Source organism: Myotis davidii, unplaced genomic scaffold (genome assembly GCF_000327345.1).
Source record: "Myotis davidii unplaced genomic scaffold, ASM32734v1 scaffold394, whole genome shotgun sequence".
Classification (NCBI taxonomy): Eukaryota; Metazoa; Chordata; class Mammalia; order Chiroptera; family Vespertilionidae; genus Myotis; species Myotis davidii.
This window is the reverse complement of record NW_006287548.1, coordinates 2886992-2909276: the sequence shown is the minus strand read 5'-3', so window position 1 is coordinate 2909276 and position 22285 is coordinate 2886992. Positions and strand designations below refer to the sequence as shown.

Genomic DNA, 22285 nt, shown 5'->3' with positions numbered 1-22285 from the left:
TTTCAGTCTAGCCAAATGTGATATACACAATCAAGCAAACACAAATAAGCTTAGAATAAAATGTGGCTGGAAATCCACTCCCATCATTCTCATTGAAAATAAATCCATACTGCCTGAAGCATATTAAGTACATACGCAGCCATACATATGGATGTACAGAAATCTCTAGGTCCTTCCAGGAGCAATGAAGAGTCAAATGTCTGCAATAAACCACCCTCTGATGCCATGAACTTGCTCACCAGATAAACACTATTGCAACCAATTGTGGAGGCAGTTGATTGTCTATGGGGACCATTCCTACTTCTTTTAACCTGGGCAAGATTTCTCTGTGCATGTCCAGCACACCCCATCCCAAATCTCAGAGCCATGAGTAGGAGAGGGAGAAAGAGACTCCTTCCCCACCAACATCACACACCCAAGCCGGGGGTGGCTTCCACTGCGTCCACCTGAGAAAGATCTGATCCCCCTTCCGCTTCCAGGAAGGAGAACTATTATAAGAAACAAGGAAGATTTCCAGGAGACTTGGGTGGGACTCCGCAGCGGGCAAGTCCAATGACTGAAATCAACAGTCCTAATGCCTGCGGTATTTTGATCAGCAAGCAGGAGAAAATGGAAAAGGGAAGGGCAGACCGGAACATGTAACCTTAGGACTCTCCTCTTGAGACAGGTCACTGTGGCACAGCACATGGGACACATGGCCTGGGGAAGGTTCCCACGGCACAGAAAAGATGCACACAGGTCATGTAAAAACACATAAAACATGCATCCACACAGTCATTGACTGAAAACACTTGGACAAAGTCAGTTCTTTGTTACATACATAAAAACTCTTTCACTGGAATCCAAAGGGGCTTTTTACAAAACATGCTAATATGACGTTTTCAGAGAAAAACAATTTCATACTTACTAACTTTTAAAATTAAAGGTAGATGGTTACTTTTAAGTTTCCAGCTTACTGGAATCATTTTCTTTCCACTCACAGGCAATGTCAGACATCTAGTGATGGATGCTTATACACACACTCAAAATCTTAACCTTTCCCAACAACTCAGTGTTGTTGCCTCACGTGTGATGCTTATAATTAGTTGGTGAGCTGCAAGGCAGGTAAAATTGGCCACATGCATTGTATTCAAAATACTAGTTGCTCACATTAATTCATCATTACTCATTGCATCCATTTTATACATTCTGGAGTTGTCAGGTTTCTGTTGCATTGAGATGAATGTCATAAAAGGCAGGCAGCCAAGTTTTAATGATGCAAGTTCACTTTAAAATTCCTATTTCTTTTTCTGCAGCCTTACTGAGATTCTATACAAATGTCAGGCATCAAACTACCATCCCCTGGCTATAGTAGTATCACTTAATTATGGGGATAGGAATAAATTATTCTGTCAGTTACCCACATTAGTACTGATTTTTTTAAAAGGCTAACATGATTTCACTGCTCTCTCAATTTGCAGAGTGTTAAACACTTTGTATAGCAATGGACTTGTTTTGACTTAAAGGAAATATGAAATGTGCAATGTTAGAATGTCTATACCATCTGCTAATTAGCACCAACCCTGTCTTTTTGTCTGTTGAGCAACTTCTTCCAAACATATTACTATAGGTCTGTAGTCCCATGCTAAAAGCTTTATATCTGGTGAATTTGAGGATTCTGGCTTTTCTAGATTTTAGAAAAGTATGATGCATTTACCATGTTCCATGTAATAACCCTGAGGGGCCTGTTGGATGCCCTATAATCAAACACATTAATATTTCCACAGCAAGACTTACAAATGTTCACACTATGAGGGATAAAGATTTTCAGTTCAGGACAAGTGTCACTGTCCATTGTGTCTTCTGCAAACTAATAAAAATCTTCCAGTTTTCAGAGCTTTTGAATGAAGGAATCTGTGGATAAGGGATTATGACACTGTATATATGAACTTCAATGTAATGTCAATTGACAATGTGGACCTTCCCAAGTAAAGGGACTGTGTAATATAACATATATGTGTTAATGGAATCCATAAATACTTGGCCCAGTTTTTTTGCTCTCTGATGTTAGAAATGCTTCTTTTCTGGGAGAATAGACTATGAGAGAGAGGAAGGAAGGAAGGAAAAAAAGGAGGGAAGGCGGGAGGGAGGGAGAAAGGGAAAGGAAGAAAGGCCGGTGGGGTGGTTCAGTGGTTGAGCACTGACCCATGGACCAAGAGGTCCTCGGTTTGACTTGACCTGACCCCAATAGGGGGCTGTTCAGGAGGCAGCCAATCAATGTGTCTCTTTCATTGATGTTTCTGTCTCTCTATCCCTCTCCCTTCCTCTCTCTGAATATCAATAAAAATATATTTTTAAAAAAAGAAAAATAGGATGGATGGAAGGATAGAGGGAGGAGAGGAGGGGATGGGAAGGGAAGGAAGAAGAGGGGAAGGGAAAGGGAAGAGAAGGGATGGGGAGGGGCGGAGAGGGCCAAGACATTAGTTATACCCCTAGAGAGAATGTTAAGGCCAAATGGAATTCTTGTCAGAGAAATAAATTAAAGCAATATATCTTAATGCAATCCACTATTTCTTAGTAGCAGGGTAAAAACCCTAATCTGAAATTTCAAATATATTTTAATTACAAGACTGTTTCGGGGAGAGGGTGCAGCAGCTAGCGCTAAAAAACAGATTCAGAACAGTAAAATTATAGTTCATTTAAACAGTTTTCAACATGAGAAAGCATTTGGTAACTAAATATTAATTTACTGACAACAACGCTGCTTTCCAAGACAAGTATCTGATACTTGGCACTGTTCCATTATGTGTGTGTGTGTGTGAGAGAGAGAGAGAGAGAGAATTACACTTCCTAAGTTACTAACCTTTGTTGGCCTGTTGAAAAGGCAGGCTCCACCCCCTCTCTGTAAAAAGTCTCTATATTCCAAAATGCTGCACTTTGAGAATTTTCTGGAATGGGATACCCTGAGGAAATAAAGAATCAATTATGTAAATAACTTCCCAAAAGAAGTCATCGGAGAAGAAAATTAAAACCCTGAATTTAGAACAAAATGTTCACTGTGGACTCAGATGATTCTACACAAATTTTGACAGGTTCTTATGTTCAAATCGGCAAAGTATGTGTGATCGAGTTTATAAAAATAACCTGGGGGCTAGGGGACAACCTCCTCAGCATCCAAGCTTTTCCATGCCTGGCTTTCAAAGACTTTCTGAAAAGCTCATCACAAAACTTCTTCGTTAAGCCTGTACTTTAAAGTGTGGTCATTTTTATTTGCTCTGTCTCAGTAAAGGTAGGCACTTTTTTGCCTCTGTCCTGAATAAAAAGACCTCAGGAACCCACTGGATTTTTTTATATTTTGAGGAGGGAGTTGTAAGGGTCAATTATTAATGACTGTATAATGCAAGCTTCCACAAAACAATTCCTGTAAACAAGAAAACCCTAAAAGAATGTACTAGGCCATATATATCTGTGTGTACATGCATATATGCTTTTAGTGTACATACACACAATACAAACAGAATTAGGGTAAGCTCCTGTGAATAATAGCTCCCTGTTCTCAATCACAAATACTATTATTAGGTGACATTCATGATTTAGTAGGATTACAATATGAGCTCCTCTATGATTTGATTAATCAAATTACTATCTCTATGTCAGTCAGTACATAGGGGAATGTTATACACATAGTCAAGGTTAAACTAAATCACGCACATTAATTCCTTGAGCATATTTGTAATAGTACTTGATTTGAAATTTGAGAGGCCACTTATGCCAGGAGGTAATCCAATAATTCTCTGTATCCTGATATATGAGGGCAGTGTATGGAAGAAGGTGAAATCTGCCATTGTTGACAGTGATCTCTTACAAGAACTACACAGAAATGTGTACTTGAAAAAATAAATATTAATGTCAGTTTTATCATATCCTATATGTAGTCTCAAAAAATTCATTTAAAGGGGATCAAATACATGGTGACGGAAGATGATTTGGCTTTGGATGGTGGGCTCACAATGCCATATGAAGATCACCTATCATAAAAATTTATACTTGAAACTTATACAATCTTATTAACAAATGTCACCCCAATGAACTTAATAAAAAGAAAAAAGTCCATTTTGAAATTGGGAGTTTAGATACCGACCTAGAGATCCTATAAGAACCTATAGAGAACACTCTAAGTAGTGTTACTTTCCTATAGCAATCCTCCAAAAAGCCTGCTTAAAAGCCGTAATATTACTAAACTGTGGTTCAACAGCAAGGGGCTATGCCATTTCCGTGTTCTAAAATAGCAGGCAGAATGGCTGGCTCCCCCTGCAAACCCTCATGCTCAAACTCTGTCTTATGAGCTGAACTCCTGGTGGGAGAATAAGGAAAGGTCTCTGTCCAAACAGCTCAGGTTTCTGGCAACTGGGGCGCTTAGGGATGGGGGTAGCACTGGAAATGGCCGATGTGTTGAGCAGATGTTGGGAACGGGGCCAAGAAGTAGGAGGGGCACAAGGGTGAGAAACCTCTCCCATCTATAAGGAGAAGATTCTAGCTTAGGGGCCTTGGGACAGAGGTTGCCCTGGGGGAAGGGTCCCTGGGAAAGAGGACAATGTTTCCAGGCCTTGGCAACTCTGGAACAGAGAGGAGGTAGGTGAGGAAATGTTCAAATGTCTATCAGTAGAAGACTACCTAATTTAGACACGATCTGTCTTAATAATAATAAAAAAATTTATTGGTTATATAAGCAGTACAGTACAATTTTTATTACAGCAACATATCTATTGGCGAGTTCCTTAAGATATAAATTGATGACTAAATAGGTTTTCACTGACTGCTTTAGGTAGACAACCAGCTTTTATTCTAAGTGTACTGAAAAATTAATATCTCTATTAAACTTAGAAGCATTTAATACTGTGCTATCTTTAAGGGTTAATAGATGTAGAAGTAGTTACTATATCTTACACTGATCATCAACTTTAAATAAAAAATTAAAACATAAAGTAAATTAGTCCTTTCATTTTTAAAATATCAGATAATTAATTATTGAATTTATACTAAGTGCTTAGCTTAAAAGGCCAGTACCGAGAGATTGTATATCTAATTATATGCAGCAATTGCAGTGAAAGACATTCATCAAACGCACGTATATGAAAATTTACCCTGTTTCCTCCATTATGCAGCCTCCCCAGGATTCTGTGCAGTCACATTCTAGTCCAAAGAAACAAAGCAACAGAAGAAAAGAGAATCAACGAAAGTCACATCTGTCATTTGCATTACAGCTCTTCAATAATTTCTTAATTCTAATTCCACTCCCAGGTACAGACAGTGACGTCTCACAGAGCAAAATCGACTTTCTTTAAATCAATACGTCTTCATTCTTTCCAGAAGTAAAGGTCACCTCCTAACAGCCAGCAAGAAATACAATTGTGCCTCTCCTCGTTATTGTAACGCGGAGAACTCAATTAAATTCCTCGTTCCAATGCTGAATGGAAAGTACCCTGGTCTGGACCACAGAAAGCTGTGATCCCAGTTCTCCTTGGTGAAAGGGTCCCATAGGGAAGTGACTTAACATGTCTTGGGGTTCAGTGTTTCCACCTCTAAAATGGGGAAGGTGTCTCTCTGCTTCGATGCCAGGGTGGTCCTGGGGCTCACATGACGTGGTGACCTGTGAGCTCTCTGTCCAATGCACTGCTCTACAGCACAAATGCAATGAGCCATCATCGCCGTCTTGCTCCCAGAGCATACTGGAAGTTAAAGAGTCCAATTTGCTATGGTCAGAACAGGGATCGGCCAGAGACTTGAAGAACGCTATGCTAAACGGTTTGGTAAGAGAGAGCCATCTAAAACAGACATGAAGATAATCATTTACATTAAATAACCATCATTAGCATAGATACCAAAGACTGACATATGGATATTGTGAGGGGCTATTCTTGTCACTTATTTTTCCCTATTCTCTTTTCTATCATAATTTTAAAGAAAGACTCCCAAATTGATTTTTTTATCATCAAAAGCTCAAAACTAATAATTATCTAGCTAAACAAACAATTCACAAAGGAATTAAGAATTTTAGGAAGGAAGGAACTGTGCCAGGCACTAATGAACACTATTTCTCACCCTGTCCCATCATCCAACTCAGTACCACCTCTCAGCTGACCCCAGCACTGGCCTCTTCCTGGCTTCAGGGTTTTCAATTAAGGTGGGAAACCTGGTCCTACTCCTTCTGGCTTTAAGGCATCCAGGCAGCTGCTGATCCTCCTTTGGTGCGGACTGTTTTCTTGGGAAAGCAAATACACTCAGCAAGATGTTGATAAGTGCAAGTCTGGAGACAAGTGCCACTGGACTTAACATACCCAGAATGTGATGCCCATCGAGAGCATCGAGAAGCTCCTGGATATTTACTTCAAGTTTCCATAATACCATGCATTCAGGACAATTATTTGATAGTAGTCAAAAAGTTATCGAATGTAAACGTTAAGGTACATTTCCACTATTTCCTTCTTTGGGGAGGTTGGGGAGCGGGAATGTTTACGCCTGGTGTCTGATATTTTCACAGGGGAAAGAAACTTCCGTTTCATTCCGAAGTAAGAGAATAATTTGAGCAAACACCTTGGTCTTTCCTTACATGGGATTACATTGTGTGAGTCCTGGGCACTTTTGCCTTCTACCACAAAATGTATTAGAAATTATATTTTATCATCGTGTTGGTATAAAGAGGAATATAATCTACAGTGGATTTTATTCTGATTTTTAAAGAAATTAAATTTTTTCATGGACCCCTAACACTACTGTGGGCCTTAGACACTCTGTCACTGGAAACTCAGGTCTGCCTTTCCATCCACCTCTCCTCTGATCAACAACCAGAGGAACACCCCCCAGGCACTGGCTGCACTTTCCTACCAGCTCGGATCTGTGGCTCTGTTTGCACTCCTCTCGGCCCTGCCTGCCCACTAGAGTATATCCTCTACCACCTGCCCCCATGCTCACAAGGCCCTGGATCAGGGCCTCCTGTCCAGGAGGCTTCTCTATCGTTTCTTGCTAGGACTGGTGGGTGAATTTAATTAGAGGTAGGTAGGTAGGTAAGTTGAGTTTGAACTCCTTTTTGACTCTGAATCTAAGCTATTTCTTGATCCACCTGTACTCTTATTAAACTAGTGATGGAGCCCCCTGGGGCATCGTGTGTCTATACTCAGGTGGTTAGAACCCAAAGGGTGAGGTGTCACCACCCCCAACACTCCACAGTATGAGAACGCTGATCACACTCTGAGAAAGTGAGTATGCTTTGGGGGACTTTGAGAAAAAGACATTTCTACAACCCAAACATAATAAGAATTACCTTGAGTTGCTCATCTTATCCTTGTTTTGGAGGAAGGAGATACACTACAATTAAGCTACAAGGACTTAGAAAAGAAGCATCTGTATTTGTTAACTGGTCATGCATTACACAGACATGCAAGTGAGTAAGAAGGTCGGTGTACATACTTGGCTTTCTGCTAGAAGGTTCCCATTGGATTCCAAGGTTTTGAGCCAGGCTCTGCGATAATACTTGTGCCACTGCCATTGGAAGACCATACTGTTTTTCAGAGTTGAAAGTGTGTGGGAAACATTTGAGAGAGTGCACAAAACTAGTTATTATTTCTTCATCATCACCATGTAACATCTCAGTTCCCTAAGGGCCTCATAGCATCGGAAAGCAGCATCTGCTCCTTTATCACTTCTTCCTGGCAACTGGGCCCAGGAAGCAGAAAGCCTCTGTTACTGCATGGCACCTCTCCAAACCTTATGCTCTCCTCTCACATGATATGTAACATACAAGTCATAAAAGGCTGTGCCCCAACTCAACTCATATCAAACCAAGAATAAATTCAACTTCCTAGAAGCATGTCAAGAGGACTCCACTGAAGGATGGTCATGAGGATAAGCTGGAATACTCTGGTATGACTCAAGGTTTAGATACAGTTGGTTCGGCTTTTTGGGTGCTACTGCCAACTGTTATCAGAATTTTCTTTACATAAATGAAGATACTGAGATTAAGGAAATAATTGCTTCAATTACTTCTACAGATAGGTAGGTAGAAGGCATAAATATAAAATAAATACATCGGGACAAAACAGAGATGCTGAGTAGATACAATCACAAATTCTTTCATATAAATGAGTTAAACCTAACTTGAGCAAAAGAGCATTATAATTTTCAAAAATAATTGTAAGGGATTAACAAGCTTGTAAAAATGTATCTACAGAGGCCAAAAAACCCTCTTTGGCTTATACTTGCCTGATAAAAAGGAAAACTATCATTATAAAATGAAACAATACCTCTTTTCTTACAAGGTTTATTTATTAATATAAACATTCATACTGTATTCTCATCATTATCATTCTACACAGGCCTGAGGAAGGATATAAACTGGGCCACGGGGCGGGGTGGGAGGGGGATCAGATCAGATGCAAAGATAAAGCTCTACTTTAAGAACACTGTCAAATTTTACCTCATTCACACCAACTCCCCTTGTGCGAGAACAGACACCTCCAAAGTAACTCAGACTGCTTCTCTTATAGTGGAATGTCACGCGCCTTAAGGAAGAAAATCGGTATTAGGAAGCCAATGTAGTGACCATCACATAAGCTCTCCCCAAACATGTCTACTCTCCTACATTGAACACCCCCAAATCATCCTCCTTCACAATAATCAAAAACTGCATTTTAAAAACATTGAAATTTATGCTGTCATAAAAACCTTTAAATTTATGTTATGTTAATAATCTCAGTTGAGCAAATATTAACTGAGCATCATGTACGAACTCAGGAATTGAGAACACAAACTCTTGATTTTCTTCCAATAGAGACTATCTAGTAGTTATACAAAAATATTGCTGATTATTACAAAATGTTGATTAAAGACTGGAAGAAAAGAAAGTAAACAGTAAAGGTGAGAGGAAAGGAAGGAAACTTTCATTAGTTTGATCCCAGGAGAGAACCTTAGAGAACTGTCCGAAAACAGCCTCATCGTATGTGGGGAACACCTATTACACACCAGAAAATATGGTACCTCTGTTCCTCCGTGATAGTTCAATTTTATTCAATAATTCACTTGAAAAGTCTGTATTTCCTAGCCTCTCTTGCAGCTCAATATGGCCATATGCGTAAGATTTAGCAGCCCTGGCCTGTGTTCCTCAACACAGAGCTTAGGCCCGCTCACCAAAGAGTCTCAGATTCGATGGCCAGTCCAGGGTTCATCCCCAGCACAGTTGGGGCACATGTGGGAGGCAACCAATTGATGTGTCTCTCTCACATCTATGTTTCTGTTTTTTTTCTCTCTCTTCCCCTTCCTCCCCTCCACTCTCTCTAAAAATCAATGGAAAAAATATCCTCAGGTGAGGATTAAAAAAAAAAAATTAACAAATGATTTCTTGGTGACACTAATGTGTGCAAGCTTTCAGGAAATCTGCTTCAAAGGAACTAGTTCAGCGGGAAGGCATGCCTTCTTACAATCCTCCAGGACCATCATTCCTGCCCTGTAATAAAGGCTGGAGCACCAGCAACCAGGTGACCTTGTGGATGGAAGGTCTGAAGGTAGGGATATGCTTTGAAGGTAGATCTAATGACTATGGAACCAGCAGCCTCCCAGCACCAGACAGCCTTCCCCCATGCTTCTCATTTAATGGAGAGAGGAATCAACATCACTCTCTTTTTGTCTTTTAATATATTTTTATTGATTTCAGAGAGAAAGGGAGAGGGAGAGAGAGAGGTAGAAACATCAATGATGAGAGAGTATTACCCATCGGCCACCTCCTGGATGCCCCCTACTGGGGATCAAGCCCACAACCCAGGCATGTAAACCTGACTGGAATCGAACCTGGGACCTTTCAGTCCACAGGCCGACGGTCTACCCACCGAGCCAAACCACCTAGGGCTCAACATCAGTCTTGTACAAAATCGAAATATTGATATAGAACTTAACTCATAAAATAAAGGGATAAAGACAAATGTCAAACCAAAGATGGTGGGCACATACGAGATGAGATGTACCGCATCGGCGTGCTGCTTGATACGCTGCCGGTATTTGGAGAATTCGTGGAGCATCTGCACAAGGTTGGTGGTGATGTCGATGTGATCCTTCTCAGTCCAGGTCTCCACAGCCACTAGGACAACCCTGGTATTGAGCTGCTCCTTGTAAATCTGAGGGGACACAACAGGACAGGTGCAGGAGGAAAACACTGGGTCAAACGTGCACCATCAGTGATTCGGAGTCGGCGGGAAGATGGGAGGGGAGGGGAGAGGAGAACACGAGGTCATAATTGGCTCATTCAAGAGAATCTTCATTTCCTTTCCATTTTCCAAAAGCAACAATAACAATGAACAATCACACAATTTGGCCTCTCCTATAAGATTGTTTTCATCTGAAATCAGCACCGTTAGTGGCCAGGCATCTCACTTCAGGATAGATGGGAGGGATGTCAAGATTCTAAAGCCTGGATATAAATTCAAAACAGGGTTCAGAAAAAACACCCTCCCAAACCTCATAGGAGGTAACAGGTTGGAACCAAATTCATCAGCCCTGGGTAGTGCAGTATGACCAGTTATTCCTACAAGACTGGAAGAGATCACTAAATCCTTGGATAAGCACCAGCCGCATGGCTGGCTTGCCCTTGGACGCTTTGTGGAATGAAAAGTAAAACAGCACTGGGAAAGAATCCCAGAGCCCAGGCCAGAGAGGAAAGAGCAGATTTGTATCACCATTTCACCTTCACCACAGGGTGGCATCACTCACAGCGTTTCCATTGTGTCTCTCCACTCCCTTTCTCTACTTCAGGCCCCGTAGCTAAATAATTCACATAATTAAGCAATTTCAATGAATGTTGTCATTTTGTCCTATTTCCAAGCTAATTAAGAAAATAACGGCTGACCTTTGAACACACTGCAGAGCGGGAGTCGCAGCATGCCTAAATCAACCTGAAGCAGAAATGATTTCTACAAGGAGCAAGTGAAATGTAATGTCTTTTCAAAATCAATTGTTCAGCTTCAGAACCTTATATGGCAATCCAAAATACAAATTACACTTCGCAAGATGTGATTCGGTTCAATCATGCTGAAATGACTAACAGAGGAATGCTGCCAAGTAAACAGCTTTGGCAGGGGGAAAGGTGTGTTTAATATTCTCATTTCCATATTCACTTATAATTTTCCTCTCAGAAGACTGACAAGAGCTGAAATTAAAGGAAACCAGGTACAAAGTGGCTTTCAGAATTTCAATCCTAACTCCATACGACACTCTGTGCCCCTCCAGCTGTGCCTACCAGGCATTCTAGGCTATGAGTCTTTATAGGGTTGGGGGTTTTGGACTGTTTAAAGGGCAGAAAAGAAAGCAGTTCTTTGGAGAAAATAAGTATCATTTAAGTATTCGGCAATTTATAAAAAGGTTTTTCCCCCCTAGTTAAGAGGGAACATAACAATAAATATCAGATAAAAATATATTTAGCTGGACAAAATAGCACTTAACATTGGAATACACAAAGTAGTATGCTATCTTTAATTGATGACTAGTCTAATGAGCAATTTATTGGGACACAATGAATAATATTCACATCTACGGAGTGCCTACCTAACAGGAAAAAGCAAGAAAATCTTAACCATCATTCCCTGTAATTTACAAAGTAAGAGAAAAAATTATCAACATAAAAGTTTTTAGTTTGAGGTCTTTGTAAGGAGATGTGTATTTTACTGTTTCAAATCTGTTTTGTGTGGGGACACACTTAATTCTGTCACCTGGAAATGAAGTCTGAAACATTCTACTAAAGGAACAGTAAGAAGATAAATTTGAGTTCTTTTAAAAAATTTATTTTTGTATTTCCTATACCCTTCAAACACGGTCCACCTCAATCTATTAGAGTGCTTCTGCGATATGTTTAAGTCAATAAGCTCAATTGATTATTACGAACAAAGTCTCCTTTGTCAGGTTGAATTGACACTCTTCTTGGTAGCTAATTTTCTCCAGGATTTTTGTCCCCCTTAAGCTCCGGAGACAATGAGGTCCAGACATCACTTAGAAGCAACTCTCATGGATTTTTGGAATTCCATGAATAACTCAACAGTCCCCTGAAACTCTGACAACACTACTCTTTGTGAAGCAGACCACCCTATAATTCCTCAGCCAGATGAACTTAAGGATGGCATTTTCACTTTTGCTCAAGCAAGAACTAAAGCAACAAGTAAGCACACAGAGATGTAAAGCATTTCGCCTTGGAAACAGAGGTTCGAGAAAACGGGATACTTACAGAATCTACGAGGTTGACCACAGACTTTGCAAAGTTGTTGGTGTGTGCATGAGAAGAGCGATACTTCTTATACTGGAGAGGAAAAAAAGATATACCAGTCAATGCCAAATCATAATTTTTTTTCCTTTTTATTGAATTGATTGCGGGGGACACTGGTTAACACAATTATACAGGTTTCAGGTGCACAATTCTACAACACATCATTTGTACACTATATTTGACCCCAAGTCAAATTTCCACCCATCACCATTTATTCCCCCGATACCTTCTTCTACTTTCCTCCACCTCCCACCCCTGGCAATCACCACACTGTTGTTCGTGTCCATGAGTTTTTCTCATTTTCCCCCTCTTTTACTTAATCCCTCCCCCTCCTCCCCAGTGCCACCCTCCCCTCCAAAAGTGGTCAGACTGCTCTCTCTCTCTAGGAGTCCATCACTGCTCTTTGGAACAACATGGATGGACCTGGAGAGCATTATGCGAAGTGAAATAAGCCAGTCAGAGAAAGACAAGTACCATATGATTTCACTTACATGTGGCATCCAATGAACAAAATGAACCAAATCATAATTTAATGGTAAATATAAAAATTCTATAAAAGCAGGAATCTCATAGCAGCAGTAGAAATTGGGGATTAAAATTAAAGAATTTAGTGGATATGGTGATGTTCTTATTTATTTCTGTGTTAGGCAGCAAAACTCTGATGATCTAAAACATCCAGGATATTCCAGGTAACACAGACAGCCGACAGAAATACGTGTGAGAAGCTTTACTCCTGAGAAGGAAGTTATTTCCGTCTTAATGTCTATAAATACAACCCTTTCATTTTCAATGAAACAACCTTCCCAGCTTATAAAGGGCTTACACCAATAAATTTAGTCCCAATTGGACACCCTCCTCACTTTAAACTCAAGGGCCATACACAGATCAAGAAAATTTCTTAGGTAGCACTTCAAATATTGTCCATGATATGGAATGTATCTGTCATACATTCTAGTGTATTCTTTCAGAAGAATGCCTCCTCCAAATGAAGCCTTTTGCTTTTGACTGCTCAGAGTTAGGACAAGAAGAGACATAAAGTAAAAGTGAAATGTGACGATAGCTCGTGATCATTTAAGAAAAAATAAATTAATAGAATAATTGTGAAGCACTATCTGAAGGGCTACAGTTTTAGCAAGGAGTACTTTGCTTAGAATGTCTTAGAGAGGATATTTAAAAACAAAAGTATACACAGGGGGGTCATGCCCTCTACTGAGCAAACAAACAAACAAATAATTCCCAAACTACCAAATCAAATTTGCACCATAAGTTTTAAAAATGTGCTTCAATTATAATTATTAAAATAATACACCCTTCATAAAGATTAAAAATATTTCCACATTGGAAAACCATGATACACTTTTTTTTCTCCTTTTCCACTTTCACATTATAAACTAACTCTGTTACTATATTTTTTAAACAAAGAATATATATCTTTTTTTAAAAAAATTTTATTTTATTGACTTTTTACAGAGAGGAAAGGAGAGAGATAGAGAGTTAGAAACATCGATGAGAGAGAAACATCGACCAGCTGCCTCCTGCACACTCCCCACCTGGGATGTGCCCGCAACCAAGGTACATGCCCCTGACCGGAATCGAACCTGCGACTCTTCACTCCGCAGGCCGACACTCTATTCACTGAGCCAAACCGGTTTCGGCAAGAATATATATCTTAATGCTTACATTTCTGATATTTATTTCTGATAATACTAAGCACACTAATCAGCCCATGATAAATGTTCAATAAATTAGTATTGTGTTTGTTATTAGTAGTATTCATTAATTTTTATAATGATTATATTTACAACATTTGCTTTGGTGTGAATGTTTACATCTGCCCCAAAATTCATATGTTGAAATCCAAACCGCCAAAATGATGGTATTAGGAGGTGGAACCTTTGGAAGTACTTAGGTCATGAGGGTAGAGCCCTCATGAATAAGATTAATGTCTCTATAAAAGATGTTCCAGGGAGATCCCTAGTCCCTTCCACCATGTGAAGACACAGGACATTTTAACAGGTTGGTGTGTTGTTGTTTTTAATAAATGGAGCATAAAGAAGTTGCTATAAGTAGCTCAGCATTTTAAGTTGCCTATTTAAAAACAAACACCTTTATAGTTGAAAGTATTACATATGTCCCCCCTTTTTTCCCATTGACCCATTTGACCCTTCCCCCTCTACCCCAGGCCTCCACTACCCTACTGTCTGTATCCATGAATTATGCATATATGAACACAACTTCTTCGGTTGGTCTCTTCTCACTCCCCCAACCCACTCCTCTCTCCCCACCCCACCTTCCCTCTGAGATTCATCAGTCTGTTTCATGCTTCTATGTCTCTGGGCCTATTTTGTTCATCATTTTATTTTGTTTATTAGATTCCACATTTGAGTAAGATCATGTGATACTTGTTGCTCTCTGACTGGGGGGGGGAGGTCTTTTTTTAAAAAATATATTTTATTGATTTTTTACAGAGAGGATGGGAGGGGGATAGAGAGTTAGAAACATCGATGAAGGAGAAACACCAATCAGCTGCCTGCTGCACACCTCCCACTGGGGATGTGCCCGCAACCAAGGTACATGCCCTTGACTGGAATGGAACCTGGGACCTTTCAGTCTCCAGGCCGACGCTCCATCCACTGAGCCAAACTGGTTAGGGCTTGTTGCCTATCTTTAAAAGTAAAAAGCAAAAGTCTCTTTGGGGTGATGAAAATGTTTGGAATTAGATAGAAGTAATGGTTCACCACTTAGCAAAGGTACTAAATACCACTGAATCGTAAACTTTAACAAAAAGCTTTGGCATTAGGAAGCACACATCACAAAAAGGAAAAATACTAGCTGACACCTCCTCTATGCAATGGTGTTACACACCTATTAAGGTACAGTTTATTTTCCTTCTGAATATTAATTTGTCCTTTTTGGAAACCTCTTTTTATAGTATACTGGTCAAGAGAAATATGACACGCAAGTTTTAAAATAAAAGTCTTTTTAAGTCTATCAAAATGTGATGAGAGCCGAAACCAGTTTGGCTCAGTGGATAGAGCGTCGGCCTGCGGACTAAAAGGTCCCAGGTTCAATTCCGGTCAAGGGCATGTACCTGGGTTGCGGGCACATCCCCAGTAGGGGATGTGCAGGAGGCAGCTAATCGATGTCTCTCTCTCATTGATGTTTCTGACTCTCTCTCTCTCTCTCTCTCTCTCTCTCTCTCTCTCTCTCTCTCTCCCTTCCTCTCTGTAAAAAATCAATAAAATATATTTTTAAAAAAATGTGATGAGATTTTCATTTATTTCATGTTTGTAATTTTCAAGTCTCTGATTTTCCTTTTAGAAAGATCACTCTGCTTGCTATGAGTTGAGTGAATTAGCTAAGTTCAAAAATGAAAACAGAAACCTTTTGAGAAATTATTACAATAGTCCAGGTAACAGGTAACAAAGGCTGGACATTTATAGAGACTGTGAAAGGTGAGAAAAGAATAAAAAGATGTCTCCTAGGTTTTGAACTTGAATAGCTGGGGGGATGGTAGTGCCATCTAAAATAATGAGAGACACTAAGAGAAAAGAAGTTAAGGACCTCACTTTAAACTCAAGGACCTCAATTATAAGAACTTATACACTTATATGCATAGTCCATGGACATGGGCAATAGGGTAGTGAAGACCTGGAAGGGGGGGTGAGTAGGGGTTGGGAGGAAGGGGTAAAGGGGAGGGAAATGGGAGATATCTGTAATACTACCAACAATAAAAAATATATTAAAAAAAAAAGATGTTTAGGACCCAGGAACCAAGAGTTCTGATTTAGAAATGTTAAAGTGAGATGCCTATTCAATATTGAAGTACAGATGTCAAGTAAGCAGTTGAATATGCAACTATGGAGCTCAGAAGGTAAGAGGTATAAAGAGTGATGAATTTAAGTCATGATATTATTTGAAGACTTGAGACTGGAAGTGGTTATTTTTGGGGAGAGTTATCGAAAGAAAAGAGAGCCCCAAGCTAAGCTGTAGGGCATTCTTATAATTCTAGAGGTCAGATGTAAGAGACTAAGAAGAAATGGCTGGTGAAGTGGGAGAGCCGTTGTGTCACAGAAGCTTAGAGATGAAGAAAATGTTTCAAACAGGAGAGGATAATCAATTGTGTCCAGTGCTGCTGAGAGAGTGGGCAAGTAAGATAAGGACACAGTGAGCCCTAGGGTTTGTTCGCTTGAACTTCCAGTTAATTAACCACCTAGCATGTACTAGGATCTATGGTAAGGCTTTCTCCTACAAGAAATATTTGTCCTCACAACTCTATGAGGTGGATTTTATTATCCCCATTTTATAAATGTGGAAAGTGAGGCTCAGAGAGGACAAATAAAAGTAGCCACGATCACACAACTGGAATTCAATGGCTAGTCTGGGTTGAGATAGGAAACAAACTTGTTCAGTTAATAATTCTTATAAAAGAGTTTATGTATATTCCTAATAAATCATGATTATTAATAAGAACTCTTAATTTATTAGGTACCTATAAAATATAGTGGTTCTTCACTCTGTTTTACATCTAAAACTAATAGAGAATAATATTGAATGTAAACTGTAATTTAAAAATAAAAATAAAAAAATAAATAACATAATAGCTTTTAAATAAGAAAAACCAAATGAGGTTTAAACTGAAAAATATTTGAGTTATTACATTTTCACTTACTGACATACACATAAGAATAGAGCAGTAAGTGTAAGCAAAACATTTTTCATGCACTTTAAAGTATTTCAACCATTTTTCAATTAGAATATGGTTTTTAATATTTATGTTTAGATTACTGGCTCAAAGAAATGTTTGCCGGCCCTTATCAAGGCTATAATTGGCTCACAAATTAGGTTCCACCAGCCAGCTACTAAGATGCTTCTACAAAATTCAGGGATTTTTTTTTTTGTCTAATGAAATCCACTGATATGATGCTTGTTCAAAATAAGATATGGGCATTTTTTTCAGCAAGCCAATATTAGGTTACTCTGCATTAAAAAAGTAACCTTGAATGTAAATGTAGTGCAATATTTCTATTTCCTTGCATGAATGAGAACTAATTTCGTATACTAAGAAAAATGTTCAATCTCCATTTATGATAAAACTTACTTTCACTGTTCTGATTACTGAAAATAATTAACATTTAAAGTGCCAAATTTGCCTTTTCTTCATAAACAAATACAATCCTTAAGAAGTTTGTTTTCTAAAAAAATTAGAGCTTGATTTTCAACCTAAGGGTGACAGGTATCAACATAACTGTGCTGCCTCATCTAGCACGAAGATGATAAGATGAGTACTCTTAGTGGGATCATTATTCCAAAACCCAATAGCAAATCTCCAGATATTGAAAAACAGATGTAAATTATTCTAGTTCAGTTTGTTAAATCAGGCGCTTTTTCCCCCCAAAGAGCCAGGTGCTAAACATTTACCAACATGCCAAAATTCTTGGGTATACTAACAAACAGCCTAGTGATCAATGCTCTAAGCTTCAGCCAAGATATTTTATAAGAGAAATGGTTAAGCCCTGTCCAGTGTGGCTCAGTTGGTTAGAGCATCGTCTCATACCATTGGGTCTTGGATTCGATTCCCAGTCAGAGCACATTTTCAGGCTTCGGGTTCGATCTTGTTTGGGGAGAGTATGGCAGGCAACCGATCCGTGTTTCTCTCTCACATCAATCTCTCTCTCTCTCTCTCTCTCTCTCTCTCTCTCTCTCTCTATCTCTTTCTTCTCTCTCTCTCTAGAATCAATGAAAAACATATTCTTTTGTGAAGGTAAGAGAGAGAGAAATGGAGACAATGAATATGGTTGAAAGTTTCTTTCTCTCTCACACCAATGTCTCTCTCTCTCTCTCTCTCTCTCTCTCTCTCTCTCTCTCTATCTCTTTCTTCTCTCTCTCTCTAGAATCAATGAAAAACATATTCTTTTGTGAAGGTAAGAGAGAGAGAAATGGAGAAGTAGAATATGGTTAAGAAAGTTTCTACTTTATCTTTGTGAGAAGTCAATAGAGAGTAATAACCATCTTTATATATCTTTTTTCATATATCTTTTCATATATCTTTTAGGTGTTACTTAAAACCACAATGAATCACATTTTACTTTGACCTTCATCTTTCCAGTATTTAAATAATCAGTTAAAGATAGTCACTTTGGGTATATATTTATTACATATGCTTATCTCCTATAATTATATCTGCAACAAAAAATAATAATTAGTAAGGAAAAATAACATGCTAGCAGAGCAAAGACATGGAATAAAATTAGAAAGCAGTGACCACATACATAGATGGAGAAAAGTAGAGAATAAGAATTTTAAATGAAGATAAGTGAGAAATACCACAGTTAAATCCATCAATTACAATCATTATTAAACAGAGAAAGTTGAGACTTCTGAAATTTCTATGAAACCTAGTGTTCCAAAACACCATAAGATAAATGAAATCATTTAATATTTCCAAAAAATAAAACATCTAAGTATCTTGCTTTAAAAAAGTAACAAATAATAACTGAATATAAAGTGAAGTGTACTCTTTCTCAAATAAGCTGTTGGGTCCAAAACCCATTGGTTCTATACTCTTACCGTTTTGTGATCATTAACAATCATAAGTTCCAAATATTTCATTTCTTCAAACACACCACGAGATGGCTGTGGAATATAAAAATGTGTGGTCAGAGATAATAGCACCTTCTCTGAGGATGACTGCTTAGTCGTAGATTGATTTTGAATTTCAGAAGAACTCTTTGCTGCCTATTTTATAAACGCCCTTGAAGAAACTTGCTCAGAAAAATAGAAAAAAAGTGACCATAAGGTGTGAGTGAACATTCAAATATTCAGAAAAGAACAATATTTAACTATTATTAAAGCACTCATTAAGACAGAGAACGGAGCCCCATGTTGTTTTTATATTATTTTATATGTAAAAATATCCTAGAGAAAAATATACAGTATAATTCTGTAGAAGTAAAAAATCTCAATTAAGATGTGATAAAAAATCACATCTATTAAAAGTTCAAGGAAAACCTATCCAAGAATAGTAGAGCTCATTGAGAAAAGGTACCAATGTAGTAAAACAGAAACCTTAACTCAGCAGAGTGAAATTCTAATAATAATGTACTAATTCTTAACTTCTCACAGGAACAAATACTAATAATTACAATATTCTAAATTCTTCCAGATTTTTATTATTACTAGATAATCCATTAAGAGCAAGGGCTAAATATGTTAGCCATTATGTTGGACTTCTTTTTCATAGTAGAAAACTACAAGGTCACGGATCATTTTACATTCGGTAGGGGTGGACTTTAGTGAAATGTCCATGAGCCTATGTAAAACTTATTATTACCAATCACATCTTTAAGAGTAAGCAAAAATATATCCCTAATTTGAAAAAAAAAAAAAAGAGAAAAAACACACACCTGTAACCATAATCACCATAATACAAAAACAGGACCACAAAAAAGAGCATGATTTCACCTACAACTAAGTTTTTGATGGTTGGAGGTCTAATTTTTTCACCCACAAAAATACATTCACCAAAACCTTCTCTAAAATGTACAATTTCCAGCATAATTACTTATTAAGTTATCTAGTAAATTACCATGTAATCTATATGCTGTGGAATTAATTCTCGGTTACGTAGCATTCACCATGTAATTATGAGACAGTCCCGATCATTACAGCTTCCTAATCTATTATGAAAAAGACCAGGAACATAATTTCAGTTACAATGCCCCTATACAAGTATCAATACATGGGAGCCAAAAGACAATTGTTGATTATATAATTACACGATTCTCATTTAGCAACTATCATAATACTAATGGTCAAGTAGATTCATTCTGTTCAGAAAAACACATCCAGCTTCAAAGTTTGGTATAACAGAGTTTTTAATTTGAAAGAAATAAAAATAAGCATGATTAGCCAACATTTAAAAACCTAACTCCTTCCCCTATTTCTCTTGTTAATAGAAATGTTTTATATGATGCTATAAAGACATATTTTTAAAAGTCAGCTATATTTTCAATAGAAAAAAAATGCACTTCAATTTTCATTTAAAAACACATTCCTTATGTGACCACTAGGGCTCACAGAACACTGGAATCAGTTTATTATTGTTAACTAGGAGTCCAGCGAGCGATTCAAAATCACACAGCGCCGCCCACCCTCGAGTTGCTGGTGTGGCCCTGCCTTGCTCTCCAGCCCTTGAAGCAGCCATAGCCATTGGTGATTAGGCCCTCTCCCAGCACAGGCATGGAGGCCCCTGCCGCCCTGCCCCCAACGCTGCATACACAACCTCCTCCTGTCCAGTTAACCCGTTACAGCGTCCCTGATGAATAAAAAGCAATATGCCTATTGACTCAACTTACAGGGGTTTGGGAGAGGGTTTGGGCTTGTTGTTTTTTGTGTCAGAGGAAGCTGCCCAAATCCCAAGTGTGTTAGGTACACTGAAATACTCTATGATGACAGGCAACAATTTAACAGAGTCAAATGGCCCCACCTGTGGCTTAATGCGACACTCACATTCACTGCTCTCTTCCTTCTCCTTTTCAACCACTGTAATTCAGATAGAAAGGGCCACTGATCACTGCTTTCCACACCTGAATAAAAAAAAAGAATACCAGAACTTATGCTTGACTGTACTTCAATGAGAGTATGTTTTTCACATATTATATGAAGGTAAAGCAGTCTAGAGAGCAATTTCATCTAAAACCAAAATGAAGGTGGAAAATGCATGCCAATCAATAAACACTTCATATTCTCACAGTCACAAATATATTTCAATTTGTAATTAATAAATCATAATGTAATTCAAACATAATTTTCTTCCAAATATCACCAATAACTTAATGAGTTTTTCAAGACTCATTAGAATATGCATATTTGACCTACAACCACCTGAACTTCAATTTCTGAAAGCTTAAGAGTATTCTACAGTTTAGTATATATTAAGTATAGAATTCATTTTAGAATTAAAAATAATGTATGCCATGTCCTTGCTGGGTGGCTCAGTCAGTTGGAGCATTGTCCTGTACACCAAAAAGTTGAGAGTTCGATTCCCAGTCAGGGAGCATACGGGAAGCAATGCATCGAAGTTTTTCTCACATAGATGGTATCCTCTCTCTCTCTCAAATCAATTAAGAAACATATCCTTTGGTGAGGATTAAATAAAATAATAATAATAATGTATGTCATAAGCTTTTGCATAAATTATTAAAGACTTCTGGCATCAGGATACAGAAGTAGTAACATCACGTACTGCAATAATCCAAAAGAAGCTTTTGCAAATCAGCATGCTTAAGATGCCTCAGAGAGAGACATAAAAGAGAGACAATGCAAGTTCGCCGAAGAGCAGTAAACTGCCAGGGAAATTTAAGCAGGAACCTCACTGTAAATCACTCTTAAATTTGGCCTTACTCTCTGGTTCCTCACACCGCTTTATTCCCAGGCTTCATTTTTCAGTCTCTCCATCGAAAACAGCTATCCACAACTCATCACATGAAAGCCACCGTTCTCTCCACAGCCCACCACACTGCTCACTCCAGATCTCAAGTCAGCACTGCCTCCCAGCAAGCCTGCCTGTCTACCTAGTTCCACCAAGTTATAGTTCCTATCACACAAAATAGAATGGCTACTTGGATTAAAACTTACTGAGATTCTTCATTTGCTTAGAATATTGTCCCGCCAAGGTTTTCTGGATTATATGTGGTCGACCTGTGCTTTTCTGAAACAAAAACAATTGCAGACAATTGAAAAGCAAGATGTGATTATACCTCTACAGAATAGTATTATAACTTTCCTTAATATCCTTCCTAAAATTGGGACATTTATATGCTAATGTTTTAGCTATCAAGAATGAAAAGTTTAGCCCAGCCAACATGGTTGAGCGTCAACCCATAAACTAGGAGGTCATGGTTCGATTCCCAGTCAGGGCCCCTAGGTTCGATTCCAGATTGTCGGCTCGATCCCCAGTGTGGGGCATGCAGGAAGCAGCTAATTGATGATTCTCTCTCACCACTT

The 22285-nt window shown here is 38.5% G+C and overlaps 1 protein-coding gene across 1 annotated transcript in view; it reads right to left on the bottom strand.

The window, feature by feature from the left end:
• ADAM23 (ADAM metallopeptidase domain 23) overlaps window positions 1-22285 on the bottom strand; it is a gene marked incomplete at its 5' end in the record, with an annotated part of 149420 nt that overhangs the window by 37870 nt on the left and 89265 nt on the right. Inside the window, 9 exons of the mRNA XM_006759419.2 lie at window positions 2843-2942; window positions 5124-5172; window positions 7447-7537; window positions 8453-8537; window positions 9979-10142; window positions 12239-12310; window positions 18848-18913; window positions 20789-20865; window positions 21917-21989. Of these exons, the coding sequence (XP_006759482.2) occupies window positions 2843-2942; window positions 5124-5172; window positions 7447-7537; window positions 8453-8537; window positions 9979-10142; window positions 12239-12310; window positions 18848-18913; window positions 20789-20865; window positions 21917-21989 (777 nt within the window). The remainder of the gene's footprint in view (window positions 1-2842; window positions 2943-5123; window positions 5173-7446; window positions 7538-8452; window positions 8538-9978; window positions 10143-12238; window positions 12311-18847; window positions 18914-20788; window positions 20866-21916; window positions 21990-22285) is intronic.